This window comes from Corapipo altera, unplaced genomic scaffold (genome assembly GCF_003945725.1).
Source record: "Corapipo altera isolate COAL_440 unplaced genomic scaffold, ASM394572v1 70, whole genome shotgun sequence".
Lineage (NCBI taxonomy): Eukaryota > Metazoa > Chordata > Aves > Passeriformes > Pipridae > Corapipo > Corapipo altera.
In genome coordinates this window covers 1,631,746-1,653,621 of record NW_020884911.1, presented here as the reverse complement: position 1 = coordinate 1,653,621, position 21,876 = coordinate 1,631,746, and the positions used below count along the sequence as shown (strand labels likewise).

General features: G+C 47.3%; 1 protein-coding gene across 2 annotated transcripts; it reads left to right on the top strand.

Moving 5' to 3' along the window:
* Window positions 1-2,163: 2,163 nt before the first annotated feature.
* On the top strand, window positions 2,164-21,172 carry PPP4R3B (protein phosphatase 4 regulatory subunit 3B). Of its 2 annotated transcripts, none has more exons than XM_027653776.1 (16): window positions 2,164-2,530; window positions 3,794-3,849; window positions 8,837-8,935; window positions 9,577-10,197; window positions 12,747-12,824; window positions 13,013-13,129; window positions 13,790-13,906; window positions 14,264-14,395; window positions 14,827-14,929; window positions 15,756-15,797; window positions 16,075-16,233; window positions 16,571-16,740; window positions 17,716-17,855; window positions 18,018-18,202; window positions 18,705-18,829; window positions 19,477-21,172. In XM_027653776.1, the coding sequence occupies exons 1-16, from the start codon at window positions 2,389-2,391 to the stop codon at window positions 19,570-19,572; spliced, it is 2,382 nt and encodes a 793-aa protein (XP_027509577.1). In that variant the 5' UTR covers window positions 2,164-2,388; the 3' UTR covers window positions 19,573-21,172. The 2 variants fall into 2 exon arrangements, with proteins under 2 accessions (XP_027509577.1, XP_027509576.1); XM_027653775.1 differs by having other exon boundaries at window positions 18,627-18,829.
* The last annotated feature ends 704 nt before the right edge of the window (window positions 21,173-21,876 follow it).

Below are 21,876 nucleotides of genomic sequence, written 5' to 3'. Positions count from 1 at the left end.
AATCAGGTACATAAGAGCTCTTGCAGCATGTGTTGCATGTCTTCTCTGGGTAAAGCCCCCAGAATGGACTTGCTTGTTGTGGGTATGGTCACGCTGGGGTTCACAACCCCCTGGATGCTGTGTAGTGCAAAGGGAAGCCCCACATCTGAGTGAATGCAATGCAGGTGTGTTCTGGAGTGATGTTTTTCCACAGAGGTCATTGATTTCATTGCTTGGAGGGATCATGGATTTATTTCACAGCTTAACAGGATAAATAGTTTTTCATGCCAAATCTGCCTCATGTATCTTCTACTCCTTCTGTACCTGTTCACCATAATAGATAAGAATTATCTATGGCTGTTCACCACAATAGATAAGATCTGATGGGTGAGATAAGAATTTGCTCCAGAATATTCTGCTGTGGTTTCTTTTATATATCTGGAGAAGGACTGCATTTAATCTTGAGTAGAAGTCATGCTTTATTTTTGTGCACTTGGCTTGAAGAGCTAAAAAGCACACATGGAAGTCAGGCAGAGGGGAGGGAGAGTTTGTGAGTGGCAGATGTCTTGAGACAGCTGTGGCCAGTGGGGTTTTAGTTTCTTTTTGTATTTTCCTTTTATGGAGTTTTCACTAAGGCAGAAATATGCCCAGTGTGTAAAACCTTGAAAGGATCAGTCTATGTAATACAAAAAAGGCACTGATGCATAGAGGGGAAGAGTGGAACCCCACTGTAAACTGCTTAACGTGACTCTCAAATCATTGTTGGTGAAATTACTGGTGTAACGTGGTCTTTTGTACAGTTACAGACTTATTTATCCATAACGATGAAAATACCGTAAATTATGTTCATATACAGCTAAAGCTAAGTGTAAAGATAGTTTCCTCAGAGGTGTATCTTCCACCTGCCATCTTCTGCAAAGAAAATTCATGGTAAATCTTAGAGGCCTGTTACAATGAACCTCAGCAAAAGCTGAGATTTAAATGTTACATAGATACGACTTTTCTAAATCTGCCTACAGAATGTTTCTTTAAGGTATGGAAAAGTTGTACGTAGTTACCTAGAGTGGCATATTTTGCTGTGAATTTTTTCTTTCTTTCCCTTCCTCTGGAACAAGATCGAACTTACACCAGAGACATGCCAGTCTTGTAAATAAGAGCTATACCGGTGTAACTGCTTTCACCGTGAGGCAAGAGCCAGGAAAGTCTGGCTTTGTCTGGGAATGAGGCACGCCCTGGCCTCAGGAGCACTTGCCCTGCCATCTCCCTTTCCTTTTGGAGCCTCAAAAGCGTGGTTCTGAGACACTTTTAGGCTTCTCCTCCTCCCCCAAGTCCCCGCTGTTTCACGCAGCTTGACTTCTTGCATCACTTGTGTCCTTTTTCCCTATTCCCAGGTGAACACTGACATGCGATTTGTTTTTTATTAGTAGCACAGAGGAGATGTGTAGCTGGTGTTCAGTGTGTAAAACTAAGATTTATGGATGCCATGATGCCTGGCAAGTGGTTTGTCTTTAATTGTAGTGTTTATAATGGATAATTAAGCATGTTTCTCTCATTGTGAAGTTTCAGAGGACAGCTTCGACTTCAATTTAGCTTTTGAGCTTTCTGGGAATCTACAAAGCATCTACAGAATGTATGTTACAGTGTGGCTGTTGCTGTAAGGAGATGCCACTGAATAACCTTTCTGCTGTTTTGTGATACAAGGGAGGACTTTTTTTTTCTAAAAATGAAACGCGATGTTTGTGTTTCGTGCGCCGTTTAAATTTATCGTGGCCGGGCTGTGGAGCTCGCCCGTCATTGTGTCACGATTGTGGGTGGCACTTTCTGTGGCGTGAGGGGGGGAGGCGTGCGCTTCGTCAGCGGTGGCACCAGCTTTCATACAGACGTTAAAAAAATATTTTTTTTAAGTTTTTTATGGGGGGCACACGTGAACTATTTCCCCCTTCAGAAGCCGGGGGCGTTACGCGGCCCGCACTCCCCTGTGACTGAGCGCCGCCGCCATTTTGTCCCCGCCTCCACGCTCCCGCCCGGGCGCCGCCCGGGGCCGTGAGGGAGCGAGCGCGGGCTCCGCCCCGTCCCTCCGTCCCTCCCCTCCCTGTGGCCGCCGTCCCGTCGGCGGCGCGGCGGCAGCGGGCGGCCGCCGTAGCCCCTGCGAGGGGAGCCCGTGGCCGGGCGGGGAGGAAGAGAAAGGCGGCCCGAGTCGGGTTACAAGATGGCGGCGGCGCTGTGGTAGCTGCCGAGGCGGAGCGGCGCCAGCGAGGCCCGGGCCGGGGCGCGGCGGCGCCGACCCGCCATGGACAGCGGCGCGGTGCAGGCCCCGCGCTGCCCCTGAGCGGCCCGGCCGCCCCGCTTGCTCCCCGCCGCCCTCGTCCCATCGCCCCCGCGGAGGCGGAGCGGGCCCGGGGCTGCACCATGTCGGACACCCGCCGGCGGGTGAAGGTCTACACGCTCAACGAGGATCGGCAATGGGACGACAGGGGCACCGGGCACGTCTCCTCCAGCTACGTGGAGCGGCTGAAGGGGATGTCGCTGCTGGTGCGCGCCGAGTCGGACGGTGAGAGCGTGGCCGGGGCTGCCCAGGCCCTTCCCCTCGCCCCCCGCCGCCGGGCTCGGCTCGTGGTGTCTCCCTCCGGACGCCCCGACGAGCATTGTAGTTATTACGCTATCATTGCCCCCTTTCCTGCCCTTACCTTGCGGCTCCGGGCGGAGTTTCCTTCCTCCCAGGAGCCACAGCAGTGTTTGCCACCGTGGCCCAAGACCTTCCTTCTCCCCCCCCCCCCCCCCCAGTTCGTGGAGTCCCGGAATGGTGGAATACGCTGGGTCGGAAGGGCCCCTGGGGACGAGCAGCCCCCGGCCCCGCGCAGCACACACACCCCGCCGGTCCCACCATGTGCTGAGCCTTGTTCGTGCCCGCTGCCCCACCGCCCTCGGGGGGGGGGAAGACTTTCCTTAAAACCCCACCTGGCCCTACCCTGACTCGCTGTTACCCCGACCAGCTGCAGCTCCTCCACCTGCACGGAGCCGGGGTTGTTGCGTGTGACGACATTTTGTTCGCTTTCGGAATGATTTTCTTTGCTTTGGAAATGCTTTTTTTCCCCACCACCACCTCCCTTTCTTACTGCTGCAAAAAGTTATTCTTTTCTTGCTCTTTTTTCCCCCCTCAGGAATTCCCTGATTGTACTCGAGCCTTGTGGCGTTCCTCGTGTTTTATTGCGCTTTAAAGTCACCTTAAAGGGGCTTTTTTGGAGTGGGGAGGTACGTGCTCCCCACTTCATCAGCCGACAGGTGCTAATGTGCTAAATAAACCACCTAAGACTGGGATAAATTGCTCTGGAGCTGTTGCCAGGAGACATACACTACTTGCATACACAAGATAAAGTCCCCTCTTATAGTATCTGAATGATTCACTTCTGAAGGGCAGCTGAAGGCAATAAAAGCAAACGGCCCACGTGGCTTCCCTGGGCAAAAACATTTTTATGCTGGGCAGCACCTTAACTGCTGCAAATCCATCCAGATTTGGTAAATGGCCTTTGAACAAGCTGCTTCTTGCACCAGGTTTGGGGAGAAAAGAGCGCTGCAAAGAATTTTAGACTAAATTAGAAGAGAAAACTCCGTTTTAACGTGGATATTTCTGTTGAGTTTTGCCTTACCCGGCTTATTTTAGGGAGTTATATTTAAAGAAGGCGGTTCTCCCGGATTTTCTGTAAGATTTGGATTAAGCTGAGCCTGTGTTGGCTGGCACACGGGCAGTGGTGTGAGAGGAGTGGAGATGTTTGTTTTGTTGAACTCAGTAAATGTCTCTTCATGCCTTTTTCAGGTTCACTACTGTTAGAATCGAAGATAAATCCAAATACTGCATATCAAAAACAGCAGGCAAGTATTATTGCTAGGCTTTGTTTTTTTCTGATTGCTGAGGAATTGTTTTGTTCTTGAAGTAATCGTGTTTTTCAGGAAAACAGGGTTACATGGAACTGTTGATGGTGTTTTTTATAGAGGTGAAAAACTTCCTTAGAAGCCTGTAGGAGCTGTAACACTTTGAATTCTAGAAATTAAAATGTGTGTCTTGAAAAAGCATTGCAGACCTCAGGCTTTGAAGATAATGTATGCAAGTTGGATAAATATTGAACTTGTTATGGGAAAAATAGTTGGAACCATACATGCGTAACTTTTGTCTCCCACCCCAAGCTGTCTGAAATAATTGCTGTATTATTTCTTTGGCCAGCTCTGTTGAAGTGTATTTATTTACTTCTTGAGTTGTTTTGCTGGAGTAACATCGAGGAATTTGTGGGACTTCTTTCGCTGTTGTTGCTGTTCAGTTTTTATTTGAAGCCCTGAAAACTCGTGCTGTCCTTGGGAAGGCTCTGAGCCATGGTCAGACTTACCTGTATGGTTTCCTTTCCTTGGGGAAAACCTGCTGCAAAGCAAGGCAGTAAAGCAGCTGGGAGCTATGTTAATAGGTCATTTTTGGCTAATCTGAAAAAAATCAGCTTACTGAACCTCTACTGCTTTTATCACTTTTATTGTTTTCCCTTTTTCAGCTTTAATTTTTGGTGTCTCTGCCTACATTGTTCTCATGGGTTTTCTGGATTTTTTTCTGTCTGTTCCTTTGTTCTGCAGTAGACTCCCTGTTCCTTTTGTTCAGTATTTGCTCCTGTTCTTCATCACTGTGGCACCCAGAAGTGTTTCACCACTGGGAAACAGTAATTTTGTTCTTCCTGAGCCCGAAGAGACTCGTCTTTTAAGGATTTAGTTTTAGTGACAGTGTGAGAATTGGAGAAAGAAACTTTGTTATCTCCTGATGGTGGGTTGGCTCACTTCAGGGTTAGGAGGGAGTTGGAGGCCTGGGCCAACCTTTCCAGAAGGATCTGTTTGCTGTGGTTTCTGGGTGGGTTTAGTCAGGAGGGTGACATCCACAGGCTTTCCCTGGGTGGGCCACGCTCAGGAAGGAGGATGGTCTTCTGTGGAGCTCTGCAGAGCCTTGCACTGCTTCCTGTTTACTGGAGGAAACCAATACACATTAAAATACAAATGCAGATTATGTCCCTGTAGAACTTAAAACACTTCCTTTTGCACCCTGTTTCCTGAAACTTCATACAACTGATTAGTTGAAAGCCTTTCTCACTTAATTGGTAGTGAAGTTTCAAGTAACTTAAGTAGCTTTGGTTGTCGTTTTTCATGTGGAAAAGGTAGGTCATAGTTTAGAAAAACTCAAGCTGAGGTTTATTTTGGTTGGGTTTTGTTCCTGATTCTAATCCTTTTGTGTCCTTGTGGCAGAAAGGGTTTGTTTCGCTGTTCACTCTTTTGAAGAAGTCTGGGTTTGCTTTTTTTAAGAGGAATAATGATTGATGACTTCCAGAGCCAGGTTGATGTTTCCTGGTGGAAGGGGACGTGCCCTGCCTACACATCTGTCTTCATGGAAATGCCTTGAATGGACTTAGAGGAGAGTTAACTCTTAGACTGTGATTTGTGTAACAGTGTTGTGTGGAGAAAAGGGAGCCAGCTGATTTTTGGGTGCTGTACATCAGTCCGTGATTATAATCTCTGGTAACATGGATGCAGAGGACACAGAGCCTGCAGAGATCCCCCTGGACTTTGGGGCCCAGGCTTTGGGAGGTGTGTTCCCCTGTGGAACACCCCACGCCAGCAGAGGGGCAGGGTCACATGTGTTGTGGAGCCTCTTGCAGGAGCAGTTTGAAAAGTTGTTACCACACCCATTTGTTGTTTCACCCTCTGCTCGAGGTTGCTGTTCCCTGGCAGGACTGGCAGAAGAGCTGGAACTGCTACAGAAATCCTTGCTGGGAATGCTGCCTCTGATGTTAACTGTTTTTAGGTGTGCTCAGCCTGTGTTCAGCTCCGAGATGAAAATGTGTGCAAATCCTGTCTTTTGCCCAGAGTTGCCATCACTCATGTGACAGCAGAGCCGGTTGCTAGAGGCAAAATCTGAGTTCCTGGAGGCTGGGATTTAACACGTTTGCAGGGGGGCTGTTAAAGCAGTTGCCAGAGGGCTTCTTCACTCCTGTTTTACTCTATTCACAGCACTGTGTGGCAGGTCAGATGTAGGAACTGAGGGAGCTGAAAACGTCCTCTTGCTGGATTAATTTCTATCAGCTTGTCCCTCCATCTAATTCCCTGTGCAGCGTGAGGGGCCAGAGCAGGAACGAGGAGAGTGGGAGCAGCAGACACTGTGCAAACCAGCACTGAAGAGGGGCTTGAACTACTGCGAGCTGAAACTTTTGTTCAGAGTTAGGTGGTTTTTTTTGACTTCCTGTGGTGTTTGAGTGAACTGAGGAGCGTTGCTGGTGGACAGAGCAGCACCCTGGGTATGGGGAATACCCGGCACAGCATCGCTGTGCTCTTCAGGGGTTGGCTGAGGTCGTGCAGGAAGCGTGTGCCAGATCACTTTATATTGGTTTTGGACCATTATCTTCTGATGAAACCATCCCTCAGTCTTTCTGAAATATTTTTGGAAAAGCTTATGTAACTTGTGCTTTGTGTGGGCAGTACAGATTGTAAGAAGCACCATTCAGTAACTCGAGAACTCTCACAAATTTTTGCCTGCAGTCCCTATGGATGCCTGGAGTCATTTTAAGGTACTGCACTAATTCTCTGACTTGAATCATCCTGGGCTATGAATAGAGCTGCTGAATGTGTGTCCTTTGTTCAGTGAAGCACCTCTGAGTCTCAGCCTACCTGGGAGTGCATTGATTTGAGTGTCAGGGCATCAGTCATTTCACTGAATGTTTCAAGACACACATTTCAGATTCTGAATTTTTTAACAGCTATAAAACTGTACTTAATAATTCTTTTTTTTTTTTTTTTTGATTAATCTCTGGAAGAGAACTGGATCAGGGAGCTCATCAGGCTGTTCAGTGCCTGCAGTTGACAGTATTTTTTCCTTGAAGCCCAGTTCAACTGTTGCCTGTAAAATGGCCCACAGCAAACAGGGATCCAGCTGTCCCTGAGCTGGAGATGAGGGGGGACAGCTGGAAGTGAGAACCATGTCAGCTGTAAGGAGCTGTACCCTCTGTGCACACCAGTGGGCCCAAAAGCAGGGAGGCTCCTGGGAACATTTGTGGCTGTGGGATAGAAGGGCCAGTGGAACAAGAACACTGCAGTAGAAATAAACAGCTCTCATGAGCAGCACTAAAACCATAGTGCATTGAGCCCAGTTCTTTCCAGAATGGGAAAACTTGGTTTCTTCAAAGAAATACGTAAAAATCAGTAAGAAAGAGAAAAAAAAAATTGAGTTTATGCAAATGGAGTTGTTTTTAGTGTGGCCTGTGACTGTTTTGGGAGAGGGAGGCTGATCTGTTGGTATAATGAGCACCTTACAGACAGTAATCAATGAGCTTATCATTTCCTGGTGTTTCTTTGGATCTCCTTGCTAGGCTTAGATACCACTCTGAATATTTTGTTTCCAGCAAAAGTGGTGCATAAGGTAAAGACTTAACAAGCCTTGCTAGGTTGTGTGGTGAATATTGAACTTTGTAAGTGTGGGAAGTGAGTTACCTCACTGACCATTAAGCAGGGGCTGGCTAGTATTTAAAAACCACTTTAGTCTTTAAACTGCGGTAACGGGTCAGGAAGTCAACAAACGTGGTTGCAGGTTGAACTGTTTTGCTGGAGCCCAGCAAGTGCAGTGCAGAGTTAGCAGAGAGCTCCTCAGTTTGGACACTTACCCGAGGTGGGTTTGCTGCAGGTTGGTGAACTGCTACCCTGGCTTCAGCTGGGATAAATTTCTTCCTCTAGTGGATGCTGTGGTTTGGGTTTAGGGTGAGAACAGCACTGATAACAGGGGTGTTTTGGTTGTTGCTGAACTGTGCTTTCCCTGAATCAAGGACTGTGGAGTTCCCATGCCCTGCAGGTGAGGAGCTGCACAAGGAGCTGGGAGGGAGCATGGCCAGGGCAGCTGAAGTGGCCAAGGGGATATTCCAAACAATTGGACAACACAGGCAGTGGATAAACTGGGGGGGTTGGCTGGGAGGGGCCGATCCCTGCTCGGGGACATCAGTCAGGGGGCTGAGCAACTGTGTTGTGCACCACTTGTCTGTCTTGGGATTTATTCCTCTCTTTAGCTTCCTTTTTGTTGCTGCTGTTATTATAATTATTCATTATATTTTACTTTATTACCTGAATTAAACTGTTCCTGTGTCAACCTGTGGGTTTCACCTTTTCCATCTCTCCTTCCCATCCCACTGGTTTGGGGGAAGCGAGGGAGCAGCTGGGTGGTCTTTAGTTGTCATCTGGGGTTAAACTACAAACAACTCTATATTTAAATGTCAGGGTACAGACCTGCCCTCCTCATAGTACAGCAGCAAGTGTCCCAGTAAAACCTCTTACAAAAGCCTTTTAGTCTGTTCAGAAATTCCAGCGAAACTTCCAGAGCTTCTGTGCAAGTGCAGGGATGGAATTGATGGAGACAATAGTGACAGAGGAAAAAAAACCTTGCTCGAATGGCAGCAGCTGGCAAGATGCTGGTAACTTTAGTAAGAGCTTAGGAGGTTTATATTATTCAGGCTGTGTGTCTTTTAATTCAGAACAGATATGTGAACATCAGGCATTATTCCTGTCAGTGCTGGGGCTGCCTGGAACCCTTTCCGAGGAGGGAACTGAAATCTCAGGGGTTTGTTTCAGCTTTACTTAATATGAAAATACTTAAATTGTTCTACTGCAGGTTTAAGTTGATGTTCTTTATGACAGAACAGGTGATTTAGTATTTTAGTGTCATATGTTCTTTTATTGACAAATGTAACTTAATTAAAACTTTCTTCTGTAGACATTGGCTGTAAAGGGTTAGAGATTAATATGCAATGCAGACCTGTTTCAGAAATAATTATTTTCTTGTTTTTATCTTAAACAGGACACCCTGATTGTTTGGTCAGAAGCAGAGAACTATGATTTAGCACTGAGTTTTCAAGAAAAAGCTGGCTGTGATGAGATTTGGGAAAAAATCTGCCAGGTACAGTTCACATTTTGTTTCTTCCAGATGTTTTATTGTCTTCTGTGACTTTTGATGTATTTGTGCATCCTTTTTAAACCTCCTTGTAAAATAAGCAAGTACTCTTTGTTATTTTTTGTGGCTTTTCTGTGTAAGATCTAAAGTTGCCCCCACTGAGAGCACCACTTGTGGTTTTAGTGATGGGAGTGTCAGGCTTGTGAAAAATCGATGTAATGGTGACACTCAGGTGCTGGGTGTTTTGGGGAGGTTGATGTGATTGCTTTTATTAAAAAGGGGCTTCCAGAGCACCAGGTTTTGATTGTCCTTGTCCCAGCTGGCCCCAGGAAGCAGCTTGTTGGAGTGCAGGGGAACCTCAAGGAATAAGGAGCTGGATGTGCCAGGGACAGACAAAGAGGTGGCAGAGCCCAAACTGTCAGACCAAAGACTCAAAAAAAACCCCAAACAAACAAAGGGGCTAAAAACCCCCCAACTTTCACATGGGAATTACCATAACCTTCCCAGACTTGGAAAAGTCTGAAGAAACACAGAGCTCACCTTCCCTGGGACAAAGCAGGCAGTGGAGATGTGCTGTTATTTCAGTTACTGGTTATTTTGGTGCATAATTTGGGACGAGGCAGTAACTGTGTGCACTCTCTCCTCAGGTTCAGGGCAAGGATCCCTCGGTGGAAGTCACACAGGACCTTATTGAGTCGGAAGAGGAGCACATAGAGGAGATGCCTGAAACCAGTCCCTTGATCGACCTTCCCACTTGTGAACTCAACAAACTTGAAGAGATCGCCGACCTCGTTACCTCTGTCCTCTCCTCGCCCATCCGCAGGGAAAAGCTGGCCCTGGCCCTGGAGAACGAGGGCTACATCAAAAAACTGCTGCAGCTTTTCCAAGTGTGCGAGAACCTGGAGAACACGGAGGGCTTGCACCACTTGTACGAGATCATCCGGGGCATTTTGTTCCTCAACAAAGCGACTCTGTTCGAGGTGATGTTCTCTGACGAGTGCATCATGGATGTGGTGGGGTGCCTGGAGTATGACCCTTCTTTGGCTCAGCCCAAGCGGCACAGGGAGTTCTTGACCAAAACGGCAAAATTTAAGGAGGTTATTCCTATCACAGACTCTGAACTCAGGCAAAAAATCCACCAGACTTACAGGGTACAGTATATTCAGGACATCATCTTGCCGACGCCATCTGTTTTTGAAGAGAATTTTCTTTCTACCCTCACTTCCTTTATTTTCTTCAACAAAGTTGAGATTGTCAGTATGTTGCAGGTAAGTGGTTTTCAGTATGGTCTGGATGGATGACGTGTGGATACCTGTAGCTGTAGTTTCCAGTGGATTACAGTTAATCACACACACTCCCATTTGCACAGTGTCCCTTTCTTTTTGATACCTTTGCTTTTGTATCTTGAAAAGGTAGATTTCAGGTGAGTAAATTTAATATTTTTTTTTTTAATGGGTTGTAAACAGTGAAAGATTTTTCTCCTTGATTGCTAAGCCACAGAGACCTTTTGAGCTGGTTTTATAGAGGTATTTAGGGAACAAATATCAGTGTTCTGTATGAGGGACATTTGTGCTGTGCTTGTAACAAACTCTGGATCTGTGATGCCAAAGAGCACATTCAGAACCATTCCTGTTATGCTGCTGTTACTTCATGGTGCTGATTTCAAATGTTCATGTTGCCATAAAAATCAAGGGATTAGTTGCTGGGGTTTTTTCATACTGATACCCAGAAGTAAAAATTAATAAATAGCCAAGATGTCACTGCCAAAAACTGTCCTGCATGGGTGTGCCAACGGAGCTGGAGTGTGGAAGGAGCCTCAGTGAAGAGCTGTGTGTGAACTTCGGGGCATTTGAGTGTTTCCAGTGTGAACTAAAGGGTACCAGAGGGGCTTTATTCTGGTTTGGATCCATGTCCAAGAAGGGTACATTTGTGTGGAACAGATGACAGAGCCCCTGGGCTGGGTGTGGAGAGCCTTTGTGGAACAGGGAGAATTGAGAAGGGTAAAAACTGTGGGAAGAGAGGGGCTCTGGAGAAATAACATCCATATGGAGTATGGTATTGAGTGCAAATATGGGTGGAATATGGTAAAGAGTTCAACAGAGGACTGGAAAAAAGGTCCAAACTGAATAATTGCACAGAATTGCATGAGTAAGCTTTTTGGCTTCTTTCTTCTTTGTGGCTGAATAGCAGAAAGAAACTAAAAATTAAATCCCCCTTGCAAAATTAACGACTTTCTGTTAAATACAGATATCCCTTTAAGTTCTTTTGCATCTGTTTTCTAAAACTAAAAATAAATTCAGCATTGTTCTCCTGAGGCCACAGTCCTTTCCATTTAGAGGTTTTTTAAGTCCTGTAAATTTATTTTTCATTGAGGCCTTGCAGTGCTGGATATTTAATTGTGCTGTGGTTTGCTGTTCCCTCTAGTGCTCTTTGCAGGAGGCTCTGAAACCCTCTGACAGTTCTTTGCTGACTCTGTCCCTGCTCTTTGCCCTCAGAATATGTGGCACTTAGGTTTGCCTGCTTGTTTCAAAGCTTGTAAAGGGAGACATGGGTGATGATTTACAAATAATGTTGATCCTGGAGAATTACAGCTGGGAAGAAAGCAGACATGGAAGAGCTGTAACTGAGGGGAATTCCCTGGTGGTGTGGAGCTCAGGGCTGCTGTCCCAGCCCTCTGGTGTCAATCAGCTCCTCGTTGTGGCACAAGAGCTCTAAAGCTCCTTTGGGTTTGGTGAGCGCCTTGGACTCCTGTTACCCCAAATCCCCTGGCAAAGCTCCCTGGCTGAGGGCAGCTCATGGGAGGAGCAGATTGTGTTGGCCACAGCAAAGCTCCTTCCTACGTGCCACGGAGCACTGGATCCCAGTGCTGCTGGGATGGGAGGGAAACAAACCTGGGGCCAACCTGGGCCCTGGGTCATCGGGATTACTCTGGAGCAGCCTTGGGAAAGCGAGAGATCTCTGTAGAGTGGGGATTTTCTGGCATACCTGCTGTTGGTATGGTGTGGGTTTGGGTTTTGGCAGGCTTAATGAAGCTGTTCAAGCCAGCAAAGCTTAAAATAAACCACTCAGTGTGTGTGTATGTTGTGCTCTCTGGGATGTTGGGTCCAGGTATCCTGTGTTTGTAAAGCACTTCTTTCCACACATCTTAAAAAAAAAAATCGTGAGCCTTTGGCTGCACTGCTGTGACTGTAACAACTGTGTATTAAGTCAGCCTAATAAAGCACAGATTTTAGTGGCAGCACGAGGCCAAATAGACAGGTAAGCACCCTCCATGTCCTGCAGTGCCAACTTGGTGTGTATTTGTTATAGTCCTGCTGTTCTGCTCCTGTTTGTTCAATGCAGAAGTGCACAGAGTTGGATCAGTGCCTAACTTTGTCATGCTGTAGTGTGTTACTGTTTGCTTTCAGATTTATATTGTCTTTAAAAGATAACAGACGTTTGATTTGAGAGGATGCCAACACGATTCTCCCATGTGAAGGAGTGCAGAGAAAGCACAGGACAGAGAGGGCAGGAAGTGCCCAAACACTGGAGAGATGGTGATGTCACCCTGGGGTTTTGGTACCTCTTGAGTCCTAAGCAATGGGGTGACTGAAATGCTTTACAAGAAGTGAGGTGTTGTCCTGTGTGTATTAAATATCTATTGGTAGTGGAGAGTGTGAATATATATGAAAAGCCAGTAATAAATAGTCCAAAACCCACTGGGAATCATCCTGCTGGAAGTGTGCTGGCCTTGCTGCACTGTGGGATCCTGCAAAGGTGGAAGCTTTGCCTTCTTTCAGGGGCTCTCTAAGCTGTGTTCCTTTTGTGTGTTCCACAGGAAGACGAGAAGTTTCTGTCTGAAGTTTTTGCACAATTAACAGATGAAGCTACAGATGATGACAAACGGTGTGAACTGGTGAGTCTGAGCTCGGGGGGGTCCCTCAGCCCTTAAATTGCAACCAGGAAACAGAAACAGTGGAACTGCTTTGCTGGTTTCTGTGGAATCACCCAGAATGCACACTCTGCTACAAACTGGAACTCTTTCCTCCTTCCAGAGGCTTGTCAGACTCATGCACCTGTAATTACATTTTCCCTGTGCAACAGGTGAACTTTTTCAAGGAGTTCTGCGCCTTCTCTCAGACGTTACAACCTCAGAACAGAGACGCGTTTTTCAAAACTTTGGCCAAGTTGGGAATTCTTCCAGCTCTTGAAATTGTCATGGTAAGTGAATGCCTGGGGCTGATTGCAATAAAATAGAGAAGGCCCCAGCCACTGCAGCAGGTCTGGGCTGTGCTGAGCAGCCCTGTGTCAGTGTGCTGGGCCAGCTCTGCCCTGCTGAGGCTGGAAGGTGACCGGGACATTCGGAATCTAAAGGCTGCCCCCAGCTCTGACCTGGGTGCTCTGGCCATTGTTAGTCTGCATGGCAGAGAAGTCTGATCAGTGCAGTCCTTGTGACAGAGGGCTGTAAAGATTGAAAGAGGCTCTTTTTTTCCTGTGGCAGCTCAATTGTTGTTGTTGTGGTTGTTGTTGGGACAGGGCCAAAGAAGTATTTTTAGATAATCTTGAACTGTGAGCTGGTCCCTGCCCGAAAGATCACGTAATCCTGTCATTAGCAGATTAATCTTTCCTAATCAGCAGTGGGAAAACATAATTTTTTTTTTCACTCTTTTGGTTGCAGCAGCTGTTGCTGCCTGACCATTGCAGTTCACCTTAGTGGTTTATTGTTGTTTTTCTGCAACCCTCTGACTGTGTTTCCCAGAGAAACTTCTGCGGTGAAACGTTCTCAAAACTTTCCAATCCCTCTCCTTTGCAGCTTTACTTGATAATAAATACCAATCTGAATTTGTTCTGACTAATGAACTACTTTTTTTTTTTTATTAGGGAATGGATGATCTGCAAGTTAGATCTGCTGCTACAGATATATTTTCTTATCTGGTAGAATTTAGCCCATCCATGGTCCGAGAATTTGTAATGCAAGAGGCCCAGCAGAGTGATGATGTAAGTGAAAGTGGTCCAGAGTTTGAATATACCAGTTTTAGAGCAAACAGGGGAAAAAACAAGCATATCCCAAATTCTGGAGAGGTTTAACCCAAAAATGTGAATATTAGAAACACAGGACAAAGTAGATTTAAAATACAGACATTAGTGAGCATGTTGGTGTTCCCTGAGTTCACAGTGTGACTAACAGGGATTGTGGGTGTGGAGAGTTGTGCTTGACAGAATTCCTGTATCCCAGTGTATCTCCATGCCTCAGTTTCACTTGAATTTGTCTTCTGAAAACCGACAGAAATTAGGGGAATTGCTTTCCACCCTTGGCTGTGTGTGTGACCGTGTTTGTCTGGGGTTTCTGTGCAGGACATCCTCCTCATCAACGTGGTCATCGAGCAGATGATCTGTGACACTGACCCGGAGCTGGGGGGAGCTGTGCAGCTCATGGGGCTGCTGAGGACCCTCATCGACCCCGAGAACATGCTGGCCACAGCCAATGTGAGCAAACACAGCTCTGCTGCCTGGGCAAAGTTAAAAACCTGTACTCTCTGTGTTTGGGCTGACAGGGAATTTTAACAAGCTAAACAACAAGCTGCAGCTTCCGTCAGCTTTTGATAATAAAACATATGGTTTTGGGGCATTGTACAGGTATTCATTAAACAAGTTTTGTCAAGCATTCCGAGTTAGTGATGTATTTCCAGCATATCTTTGCATGGTGGGGATTTTTTGATGACAGTTACCTTGGTTAGATGTCCCAAAATGAAAAGAACAGTCTCCCTTGAGCAAAGACAAATCTTGCAGGCCTGACTGGTAACATCCAGGCAGACCCAGAGGAGTCAGTGGAATTTTTTGTGGGCTGTCTCCCTTGTTACTGTTCTTTCTTATTTAAAAACTGATGCCAATGTTTAATAAGGTGATTTTTCTTTCAGAAAACAGAGAAAAGTGAGTTTCTCAACTTCTTCTACAACCATTGCATGCACGTGCTGACGGCGCCGCTGCTGGCCAACACGGCCCAGGAGAAGGGGGAGAAAGGTACTGCCCTGCTGTTAACCATGCTAATATTTATTGTTAACACCATTCTAATTTCATCAGTACAATTCTTAAGAACATTTGCTGTAAAGCAGGAGGTGTCTGTAGGTCACAGGGGCTTTTGTGCAAAAGTTTACAAAAGTGCTGTGAGAGTCCTTGGCGGTTTCGTGACTCAAAGCAGGGCAGCTTGGAACTCCCTCACCTTCTTTTCTCTTCAACTTTTCCTGGTGCCAGTTAAAGAATTGGAAATCTTTTGTTTGTTGCAGGCAAATAACACTCATTAGTTTGCCTCTAGTGCTTTACAAACAGGAATTTAACATGTCTTGATGCTGACTTTGTGAAGCCCCTTGCCTTGGACTTCATGAACACTCTTTCAAGAGATTAAATCAAACCAATACGTATTTGGTGAAAACATCTGTTTCATCTTCCCCATCTTCTCTTATGAAGTCCAAAAAAAAAAAATGTTTTGGCATTTTATACAAAAATAAACCTGGTAAAAACATCTGTTGTAGTGCTGAGTGTATTATTTGAAAAATTTAGACCAGGCACTTTATTCTGTGTAGGGATAATATTGTAAGTATCAGGTTCTGTACTTTCACCTCATTGGGGTTGGAAACTTTGTAATGTGAATTAAATATTATTTAATGTAAATTAAATCTACCCTGGCTACATCCTTGTTGCACATTGATTTCTGTATAGCTTCCAGGAACTTTTGATCTGGTGGAAAGTCTGACCATCTGTAGAACTGGTTATTTATCCCCATCTTTGAAATACTGACAGGGCTTTGAAAACCTTTTCCTGATGTTTTTTTCTGTTTTCTCTCGGTCAGATGCAGTAGTTGGATCCACTAAGAGTAATACAATTTGTCCTGGTAAGTTTTAATTGACTTGGAGTTTTGGAAGTTCCCTTGTTTGCTGTGTGTGGTATTTGAATAAAAGAGAAAGTTAGGTTTATTTCTTGTAATACATTTTATTGGAATAGATGTGGGCGCTTTGCTTCACTTGAGACAACTGGAAGCAACGCAGTAAAACCAAAATCCATTAAAAACTGTGTCAGGAACTGCAATAGCAGCTGAGCCTGGTGAGGGTTTGGTGCATGACTGCACATTGTTCATTTTGGTATCATTTAAGTGTTCATTTCCCTCACAGATAATTATCAAACGGCACAACTACTTGCCTTAATTCTGGAGCTGCTTACTTTTTGTGTGGAGCATCACACATATCACATCAAGAACTACATCATGAACAAAGATTTGCTGAGAAGAGTCCTGGTCTTGATGAATTCCAAACACACCTTCCTGGCCTTGTGTGAGTATGGAGCTGTTGATTTCCTCCTTCAAGCTCTGTGTGCACTTGGGGAAGGTGTTCCAGTGCCAGTGGGCACTTAAAATGCCTGGGAATTCCCTGTTTCCTGTTGACTCCTGCTGAGTAATTGCTGCTGGACTTTAGGCAGAGATCAGTGGTCCCTGATGGCTTTCTAACACCCAGGAAAGTGAGAGAAGGAAAAGGAAAGGTGACCTGTCAGCACCTGCTGCTGCTGCACTTGCCCAGGGTGCTCCTGGGTGCTCTTGGTTTGGGGTGCACCTTCCTCAGGGCAGCACCAGGCACGGGGTTAGTGAACCCTGGAATTGCTTTGCTCATGCAGGTGCTCTTCGCTTCATGAGGAGGATAATTGGGCTGAAGGATGAGTTCTACAACCGTTACATCACCAAGGGAAACCTCTTTGAGCCCGTGATCAACGCGCTGCTGGACAACGGCACCCGCTACAACCTGCTCAACTCTGCCGTCATCGAGCTCTTTGAGTTCATCCGGGTGGTGAGTCCTGCTCAGCCCTGACCCCTGGGGACATGGCAACCCTTCCCTTCCACCTAAAAGCCCTCCTGTACGTAAACATCCAGGTCAAGTGACCCCGTAACGTGCCCGCTGTATGTGACTGTCCCACCGCGGAGGGGGAGTGGGCCCTGCTGGTGTCAAACTGTCCTGGGGCTCAGTCCCGCTCAGGGCTTCCGTGTGCTGCTTCTGGACCAAACCTGGCACTGAGGAATGAAGGGAAATGTGTTGTATGGCGCTAAATCTGGGTATTAGTGGGTCTCAATGAGACTTATTTGGCTACAAACGTTGTCCTTGAAATCCTACACAAGTGTTTCCCTGGCCAGTGGCAGCTTTGAATCAGTGTGTGTGGGAACACTGTGTGTGTGGGCAGGACAGGCAGGAGCACCCAGCTCCTTGGGAAACAAGGACTTGGAGCAGCTCCTGAGCCACTGGCTGGGAGAGCCTCGATGTGTGGGAGGCTTTCCAGGGAATCTCTGCACCCTGGGAAAATGAAGGGCAGTTTTTACTCACAGGATACTGTAGCTGCTATCTTTTCCAGCAAGAAGAAAATTTGGAATATTAGGGTTTGATATGGTGACAGACTTGTTAGAGGGACACTGACCAAGAGGTGCCTTGTCCCATGGGAGCTGCTGTAGTTACTGAGTACTGGGAGAGCTGGAAGCTGCAGGGAGAGCAGGGCACAGCTATCCCAGATAAAACATCCTGGTTCATGAGAGCATCACAGTTTGCACTGGGACACTGCTGAGTATTGTCTGTGTCTGTGGGAAATTCAGTAATTATTTCTGGATCTCAGCTCTTTTATTGAAGATAAATCTGAATACTTCACGTTTGTACAATATTGTACGATAATATTTTGGTCCTAGGCAAGGAATCAGTTCCTTCCCAGACTAAACTCAAAAACTTTGAGCTCCTGCCTGTGACCACGTGGGACTGAAACCCTGTCTTGTTCTCCTGCAGGAAGACATTAAGTCCCTTATTGCACATATAGTTGAAAACTTCTACAATGCACTTGAATCTATTGAATATGTTCAGACATTCAAGGGACTGAAGACGAAGTACGAGCAAGAAAAAGACCGACAGACCCAGAAGCTGAACAGGTGGGCCCTGGTTTGTGTGCTCTGGGTCTGTCCCCAGGAGCTGGCACATCACTGCCAGCTGGGGTGGGGGGCCAAACTCCCCCTGGCAGTCTGGGAGCCGCTGCTGCTCCCCAGTGTGCCCCCAGCAGCAGAGCTGGAACCCCTGTGCTGTGTCTCTTGCAGTGTCCCCTCCATCCTGCGCAGCAACAGGTTCCGCAGGGACGCCCGAGCCTTGGAGGAGGACGAGGAGATGTGGTTCAACGAGGATGAGGAGGAAGAAGGAGAAGCTGTTGTCCCTCCAGTCGAGAAGTCAAAGCAGGAGGATGATTTCCCAGATAGCTATGAAAAATTTATGGAGACTAAAAAAGGTACTTACTCTGCTTGAGCTTGTTGGCACTGGAAGGGCTCCATGGCAGACCCGTGGATTGTGTTCTGCACCACGAGCAGCACTGAGGGTGTTGTGTGTCAGTCAGGCAGGAGATCTGAGCGTGTCTTTGCAAGCCAGTTCAGGGTTAAAATAACGAGTTAAACTGCTCTGGGCACGCGTTTAGTGTAAATGGCACTCAAAGGCAAGACTGTGCTTGTGTGCTCTGAGTGAGCCCTGGCCCTCAGCGTGTGGGCCCTGCTCAGTTTGCTGCTGAGGGCCCTGGGTGAGGCCGGATGGGGAACTGTCCATTTGGAGACAAAGGACAACCAAAAAACCCGTCGGCTCTCGCCCCGCGCTCGTGCTGTGATGCAGATGGTGCTCCTGGTGTGCAGCTGTTCCTAAGTGTGGCAATGTTTGTCCCTCAGCTAAGGAGAGCGAAGACAAAGAGAATCTTCCAAAAAGGACTTCAGCTGGGGGATTCAAATTCACTTTTTCCCACTCAGCCAGCGCAGCCAACGGTGCCAACGGTGCCAACAGTAAATCGGTGGCAGCTCAGACGTCCCCGGCGAGCTCCAACGGCTCCTCCTCCAAGAGCACGGCCCTGGCCCCGGCAGTGACGGCCCCCAAGGTGGGACAGGGGCACGGGGGGCTCAGCAAAACCCTGGGGGGGTTGGGGAGGGTTTAGGGAAGGGCTGGGTGGGACTGGAGCCCCTTGGTGTCCGGTGCCACGGTCTCATCCCGTGTTCTCCTCACGGCTTCACTGCTGCCGCTCCTCAGCTTGCTCCCTGCCCGGCCACTGCTCCATGTACAGGGGAGATTGGGGGATCTGCAGGCAGATCCTGGGTGGTTTTGAGCAGACAAGGGTGGTGATGGCCCCTCTGCGGTGCCTGGCACAGCCCTGCACTGTTGGAATCTCTGGCCCCTGAGCACCTATGGAAAAGTGGGGCAGGAATTTGATTGCCCACCCCAAAGCTGAGCAGCCAGAGGGCTCTCAGCGCACAGTGGATTTGTGCCCATCCAGCAGGGAGCTTCAGAAGGGGCTTCCAAACAATTGTGAGGCCAGACCCAGAGGAGTGAGGGGGCTCCAGTGCTTTTTGCAGCTTCAGGACCACTCCCCAGATAAATGGGCCTTGGAATGCCAAAGGCATCACCAGAAAACCCGCTGCTGCAGCCTGTGGTGTCCTGGCAGATGGGCTGGGGCTTGTCCTAAAATTGCACATTCCTTGGGGTTTTTTCAAGGTGAGAACTTCCTTTTTCCCTTTCTCTCCTTGGCAGGGAAGTCTAGTTGGCCTAGTGGATTATCCTGATGATGAAGATGATGATGAAGAGGAGGAGACATCTCCAAGGAAAAGACCTCGTCTGGGTTCATAAAAGAAACCAAAACTTTGGAATAAGAACTTTTCCTACGGGGTTTCAAATGCTGCAACTGTTTCAAGAGCTAAAAAGAGTCTGATTCAGAAAGCTTTCTCCCATGAGTAAATACGATAATACGAGGAGTAGCAAAAGAAACTCGGTGTATCAGCTAGAAAGGGTTAGTTCTGTAAACACAAAGCTTCCAAGGAACTTAATGTCTTTCTAGAGAGTAAGGAGTCTGCCATTCAGGCTGTCAAAAAAATGAAAAATGGAAAAAAAAAAAAAAAGTGGGTTAGTATTCTCAGAACCTGGATGATGGCTTCTCAGCAAGGAAAGTCTCAGGTGTTGGGAGGGCAGGGGGAGGGAAAGGTATGGTAATACTTTTTTTAAAATATATTGCAGGGTTTCCCCAGTGTTTAACAGAACTAGGAAAAAAAAAAATAAAAGTCGAGCTTAAATTTTGAACCCAGTAATCTTAATTTTGTAATGGTGCTGTCAGTTGTGTTCTTTTAGCAATGCCTCTTTTTAAAAACAATTTTAAGGGAAAACTAACTCTGTTTGCATAAGAACAATCCATGTTTTGGGACCATTTCTTACCAACTAAATGACATTTCTCATGGTTGGAGGGAGGGAGGCTGCAGTTCCAGTGCACGTGGAGTTGGTCGAACAGTTCAGGGGAGCTTTGATCTCTGTTTCCCCAGAGGAGAGAACGAAGCTGGATCCAGAGTGGGAGGTTTGGCTTGGCTTTTTGGGCTAGATAGTATCAGTAATATCAATGCCAAGGAGCAAAAGCTTCCCCAGTGTCTGCAGGAGCTGCTTGGTGCTGTCCATGGCACAGCCCAGAACTGCTGGCTTCGAGGTGGGCGAGGTCCCGAATTCCAGCCGCGCTCCCCGTCGCTCCAAGAGCTGCCTCAGCTGGAGCAGCCCCTGTGTGTGAGTTCACGTTGCAGGACTGAGGTGGGAATGAGAAACACTAACAGGCTTCTCCTCGGGAGGAATTAGAGCAGCAGGTCAACACCCAGGTCAGTGTGGACCAAGCTGGAATTATTGCCAAGAGAACACCGGGATCTGGGGCGGGATCAACAAGCAGCACCTGAACCTGGGTGGGACAGAAGCTGCTTTTTTAACAAACAAAAGCACATTCCACGTAGGTGACAGGGAGAGGGCAGTTGGGGGAGGCAAACAGTCCAGGTTTTATTTTGCAGAGCAGCACGTGAACTGTAAATATTTTAATGTTAGTTTGCCCATTGTGATCCGAGATCATGGCAGAGCGAGAGGAAATTTCCCAAGTGTTAAAGGATGGAACCAGCTGCAATCCACCACATAGGTCACTCTTGTAATACGTGTTATGGGTCCATTTCTCCTGGAATAGTTTAAACTGAAGCAGTTTCTCTGTTTTGGAGATTTTTTTTTTTTTTGTAGTTTTAATTTTAGCTCTTGTTTGGAAAAAGATGGGCTGTCTGTGTAGATATGAAGTATAGTTTTTTTCCATAAAACAGAAGTTTATTTTGTATTAAAGATACCACTGTACTTGTTTTACACCATTTGTATACATGTGGTGATATTAATGCCGAACTGTAAAATTCAGGAATTAAAATGTGACCCTGTAATTCCATAATTACTGCTTTTGTTTGGTTTGTTACACGGGGCGAGTGAACTGTGGCCGTTTTAGGGCGCTGTTTGAGATGAGTTGTCCTTGCAGTTCCAACAGTCCAGCACTAGCTGGGATCCCAGTGGGAAGGTGTGAGCTCCTGGATGGACCTGGGGCCAGTGGTGCTGCCCCTGAGGGCTCCAGTTCCCCCCAGCTGGGACTCCTTGTTTCCACCCATGGGATGGAGCAGCTCCGGCTCTGAGGAAGCGTTTGCTGGGAAAGTGGAGCTGCAGCCTCACCGTCCCCACCTGCCTCTGGCTTTGCTTCCCCAGGGAAGAGGAACTTCCTCAGCAACTGCCCGGCCCCGGAGCAGCAGCTGCACTGGATGTGCCTTCACCTTCTGCACCCCTGGAGTGACCTGTGTGTCCTGAGCCTCTGGAACAGCCACCCCAGCCCAGGGCTCCAGGGAAGCTCAGCCCTGACCCTGCTCTCACCCCCAAGGCCTCGCTGAAGCACCGGCAGGAGCTTCACAGACAGACCCACAGGAGGTTTTTTTACAGCAACACCACGGATGTCACGAGTTTTTGCAGGAGCCAAGTGCCATGAGCTGTCCCACTGAAGCCACCCAACAGTCCCAGGAGGTGACACTCGGCTGTCACCCCTCAGTGCTGGTTCCCCCAGCCCCCTGTGTTCCCCTGCCTGGGGCCCTCCCACTACCCCCATTCTGGAGG